Source organism: Cariama cristata, unplaced genomic scaffold (genome assembly GCF_000690535.1).
Source record: "Cariama cristata isolate BGI_N322 unplaced genomic scaffold, ASM69053v1 scaffold3075, whole genome shotgun sequence".
In the NCBI taxonomy this organism is placed as follows: domain Eukaryota; kingdom Metazoa; phylum Chordata; class Aves; order Cariamiformes; family Cariamidae; genus Cariama; species Cariama cristata.
In genome coordinates this window covers 13,968-19,158 of record NW_009617939.1, presented here as the reverse complement: position 1 = coordinate 19,158, position 5,191 = coordinate 13,968, and the positions used below count along the sequence as shown (strand labels likewise).

General features: G+C 39.0%; 1 protein-coding gene across 1 annotated transcript in view; it reads right to left on the bottom strand.

Moving 5' to 3' along the window:
• ADCY8 (adenylate cyclase 8 (brain)) overlaps nucleotides 1-3,162 on the bottom strand; it is a 97,187-nt gene extending 94,025 nt beyond the window's left edge. Inside the window, exons 1-2 of the mRNA XM_009700663.1 lie at nucleotides 2,958-3,162; nucleotides 1,940-2,100 (exon numbers count right to left, since the gene is read on the bottom strand). Of these exons, the coding sequence (XP_009698965.1) occupies nucleotides 1,940-2,100; nucleotides 2,958-3,162 (366 nt within the window). The remainder of the gene's footprint in view (nucleotides 1-1,939; nucleotides 2,101-2,957) is intronic.
• Nucleotides 3,163-5,191: the final 2,029 nt, after the last annotated feature.

Below are 5,191 nucleotides of genomic sequence, written 5' to 3'. Positions count from 1 at the left end.
ACAGGCTCCCCATTCCTCAAGACATTTCAGTATTAGAATATTTTGTCACTGTTGTTGTCCTGAATACAAATGAAAAGCTGAAAACCATATTACATATTACATGTATTTTACATATATATATATTTATAGGTGTGTGTAATAACACAATTTCAAAGTTCCAACAAAATTATTCAGAAATATTTCAAAATGTTTTGTTCATAAATTTTGTGTTAGTATATCATTAAATTGGGTTTTAGAAGAGATCTTTCATTTGGTGTTCTGATATCTGTATTTTTCTCTTGTGGGCATTATCCTTTGCCTGAATACATTTTCCCTTATGCATTGCCAGTCATATGATGGCTATGACACACTGCTTTGCTTATAGATGAGTCTTAACTGCAGTGAGGTAACTCTCCAGGAAGTTCTGCCTTAGGGGACAGCACAGCCCTGAAGCCTTGCAAGGCACTGGGCCAAGACAAAATGCACAGTTCAACATTGACTGATTAAAGTCGAATATTTCAGAGTTAACCCCTACTCCCCCCTCATAAAAAAAAATCTGATTTTTTTAATCCCACCGAAATGGAAAAAATCTGTCTTCATTTTCCTAATAGGAAATAAAATTTCAACAAAATTGAATTTCTCAAAAAAATGTTATCTTTGTAGAAATTTCATTTTCCATAAGAAAATAAAATCTTTCTAATGGAAAGTCATCAAAACGATCTGGAACAGGGGAATCTTTTGCTAACGTTTTATAAAGATTTTTATAATGAACTCTACAAAACAATGATCAAAGTAAAGCTTACAAAATATTCGGTCATAAAGGATTAGACAAGAAGAAAAACGCAAAAAAACCCAAACTCACAAAAAACCAAAATCAATAAAAATGTGGTCCTACAGTTAAAATGAGAACGGAGCATCCTAGATAGCATCCCTCTTTAGTCAACAATGGCTGGAGAGATGTTCTGGTATAGGCAACTTGCATTACTCAGCACAGTTAGGTATGCATTCATACTGAGTGAGTAGTCAGTAAAGTCTCGAATATGACATATTCCTAGATCTCTATATAAGAGCATGGCTTTCACGAAGGAAATTAAACAAAACTGAGAAGAAATATATATATATATATCTACAACAGGACAAAATGAAAGTCTAAATTCATTTGATAATGAAATAGCAGTGTTTTATATGTATACAGACAAGCTGTATTTTGATCTTAATGCAAGTTTTTAAACAGCAGGTGAACCTTCTGATATTTCAGTGGGAATGCATGTATAGCATGCTATATCTCATTTTTGCTGACTTGGTACAGAATAATAAAGAGCAAACTTTTTATTCAATGCCTCTTATTCTAGATTGGAAAAGATGGTGTACCTAAGAACAACCACATCTGCTCGGATTAAAAGTTCACCTAACTCAGTACGCTATTGTGCACAGTGGCCACAGTGGCCAAAAGGAGATTTTTAGGGAAGAGTTTAAGAGCAGAGAAAGCATATAGTGATACTTCCCTGCATTGGCCTCCTAGCTCCAAAAACTCACCTGTGAGACAGAGGAGATGTTTTCTCTGCCTAGATAGAGTTCACTTCCGTGAACTTGCTTAGTTGTCACTTGGCTGATACAAGTTTTAGTACTCACAACACTCTGAAACATGAAGTTCCCCAGCTTAACCCCTCTGTGTAAAGAACCATTTTTAAGCACCTGCCAGTTGCTGTTTCCTTTGATGGCCTCTTCTTCTTCTATGGGAAAGGACATTGAACAGCCATTCTCTATTCATCCTGTTTCCCAGTGAAAATCTTTAAGATGTCATATCAGATCGATACACACCAGCAAAATAACAGCATGAAACTCACTTAACCTGCACAAATCAGGTGGCGTCACATTGGAGTCAGCAAGGCTACAAAAGCCTGGCCTTGTCCAATTATCAGTTCCAGTTAATACAAAAATAGGATTGTTTCTTCAATACCTGTCGCTGATTTTCTGTCTCTAGTCTCAGTCTGGCTTCTACACATCTTCTGGTCTCCAGGAAGGCTTGACGTTGTGCTCTGTCTGATAGGTAGCTAATGAAGATTCCTGCAGTGTTCATACACATAAATAACACTGCCTGAGCCGCTATCTGCAAAGAACAACAAATAAGATTTGATCAGACAGGAGAAGCAAAAATATCTGGGGGGAGGCGGGGTGGGAGAGAGAGAGCGGGAGAGAGAGAGTGACTGCTCTGCAGTCATGTAGGCTGTGAAAATAACGGTTAGGAAAGTGTGCATAAAAGAATCTCTTGGATCTTAATTAGAGGCATCAAAGGTGTTAAACTCTCTGTGCCTTGAGGAAGAAATATGTGGTATTTGGGAGCATTAAACTCTAGTTGAACCACAAACAATGTTTCCAAGAACTGACTCATAAGGCCTTAGTCAGGAAGGATTACAAACATAATTAACAATTTGTTTTTGCACTGCCTCTTCTGTAAGAGCAACTTTGTGATTTGTTCCATGGCTTAGTTTGAGAAGAAAGCCATATTAAGGAAAACAAAGGGAGTCAGCTAAGAATTAATATCAGTGATAATAGTTACTTTGTTATTATTGACCAAATTAAATAAAGTCATTTTCAGCTGATGCCAAAGCACAAGCTTCCACAATCTGAATCCTGAACAATTCAACAGGGGAAGCTGAAAGGATAACAAATTCTTGCATAGCCTGTGCCTGTGTACACAGACCTTTCCTTCACTTGGACCTACATAAAAGCTGCACTCTTTTTCCTTGTAGAAGGTGTGTCCCAGCTTCTTCTGTTGCAGTATGAACTTAAAAGAGACAAATGGGAGTGAATCCTTGAACAGTATAAATTTCAGTGGTTTATGTCTTTCATTGATATCTCTTTGTGCTCTGTATGTTTGTAAGGCAGGGCATATCAACACCATTGAAGTGAGGATTGTTTTGGAAACTGAATAAGAAACTCAAAATATTTGCAGGCACTAGAGACAGAGGACAGACCTGCAGTTTCAGCAGCTTTATCCCATACCTCATCCCTGTTATAGGTTGCGAATTCACATGAACTCTCAGTTTCCACTTCATCCTGCCTGTTTTTTACTTCTGACAGGGCCAAGAGTGAAAAAGAACTCCAGAAGTTATTAATATTCCTCAAATTCAGCACATAGGGAGAAACCATTGTGACTGCTATGTTAGCTAGAGAAGCCATCGGGGCACAGTGAACCAGCTGAAAGGTTGCAAACTGCAGCTCCCCATCTTCCTGCCCAGGTCCAGTCACAGCCACTGTGCTGATGAGGTCCCACTGGGTTCACCCTGCCTTGCAGGACCACTGCTCCCTCCCAGTGTCAGACCAGCCGTGGAGCAGGAGGGAGCTACATTACCCTGTGGCCACATCACCTGCCCAGCAAAGCCACCCATGCTCTGACAGCTATGGACCATAATGCTATGGGTGATATCTACAGGATCATAACAACATCAGAACAGCCACATCAGGACAGATCAAGTGTTCATCATTCAGGATACTGTCTCTGATAGTGAAAAACAAAGGGTGCCCAGAGAGGAATACAAGGATAAAACAATAGATATCAATATAGGAATAAAGCAAGCATTCAGTGATGTTTTCTCAAAACAGACTTGAACACTCCTGCAATCTGTGGTTGCAGAACATTGTTGGGTAGATGTTGCATTTTTGTAGTGGTATCTGACAATCAGCCTCCCTAAATCAAAATGTTGTCTGTCCTAATAGAAGGGAGAAAACATTTAGCAAAACTCCCTAATCTCATTGCGATGCTTTGCCTCAGATCTGCATGTCTCGCTCCTCACATTCATGTGGGTCTGAAAGTGAAATTTGATATCAAACCAAATGCATCTGGTAGAAACTTCAGCTTTATATATTCCCGTATTTCTGAATCTGGAGTATGGTTCTATGATTCTACAGGAAAATAATTTACCGTTTATATGCCGTGATTAAATAAGAAAGCATACCCTGACTCCAGATGAAGTTTTGTTTAACCTTTACCAGTAACAGACATCTAGGCAAAGCTTGTGAGAAACAGGGCGTAATTAGCATAATCCTTCTATCTTCCTCTCTTCCAGCATCCTGTGGTTTACAGCACCTCTGAGCTGGAGGTGGCATAGTCTATCCTTCTGCTTAATTTTTTCTGATACTTTCTGAGGTTAATTGTACCTTTGGCCACTATGGCATTCAATGACAAAGATTTCTACAATTTAATTAGGCACTTTGTGATAAAAATGTTTCCTTTTGTCTGCTTTAATTCGCAGCCTTATCATTTCTTTGAGTGCCGCATCATGCTTATAATATGAGAAAGAGTGACTAATCATTCCCAATTCATCTTCCTCTCACTATTCCTGATTTTACTGACTTATAATATTACCTCTCTTCATCTTTTGTTTTTTAAAAGGGAGGAATTGAGACTGCTTAGTCTCACTGCATTTGTCACTATTCCACCTCTGTGCTTACTGCTTTTTCCCTGTTATCTACCTTACTCTGTTTTATTGGAAGCAGGTTGCCCTGACCCAGCTAGTTTCCCCAGACAATTTCCACCTTTGCTCCAAGATAAACCAGAGAATGCTGTAATTCAGCCCATGAGATAACTCCCTTCTGGTGCAGGCTACTAAGAAGTGTATGATGAGCTGACATGAGATAAGACTGGTTCAGAATTACTTTGTTCAGCAGAACAACTGAAATCAGCTGTGGGTGGCTGCAGGAGTCAACGTTTCAGACCTTTTTTCACTGACTTGAAGATAATCAGTGCTCACACACTGGGAAAGCTAGAATATAGGGTGAAAAAAAGAAAAGCCTTTCACATTTGAAATGTGCATTTCAACAGTGAAAGCAGTGACAGGGTGCTCTTGTTTGTTTGCAAATTCAATTGTAAGTTCCTCATGAGTCCAGTTCAGTCACCCATCTTTGCTAATACTCAGGACTAGTGCCACTCACTTCAGCAGATCTCCTTAGAGCAAATGCAGTAGAATTTGGCCTTCAATTAGATTTCATGAGCAGATAATTCGATTTGGACAAAGGGAATCATGGAAAACATGTTACAGGTAAAACAACAGCTTACTCAGAGGCAGGATCTGCTTTTCTAACACACAGTAGTCTGACTGAAACCAATCTAGAGTAAAGCACGATGCCTTGCAAGGATACTAATCTGTGACTCTTGTTAATAAAAGAATAAAAAAGACCTATAAGACTTGAGTCTCTTCTTGTCACTCCT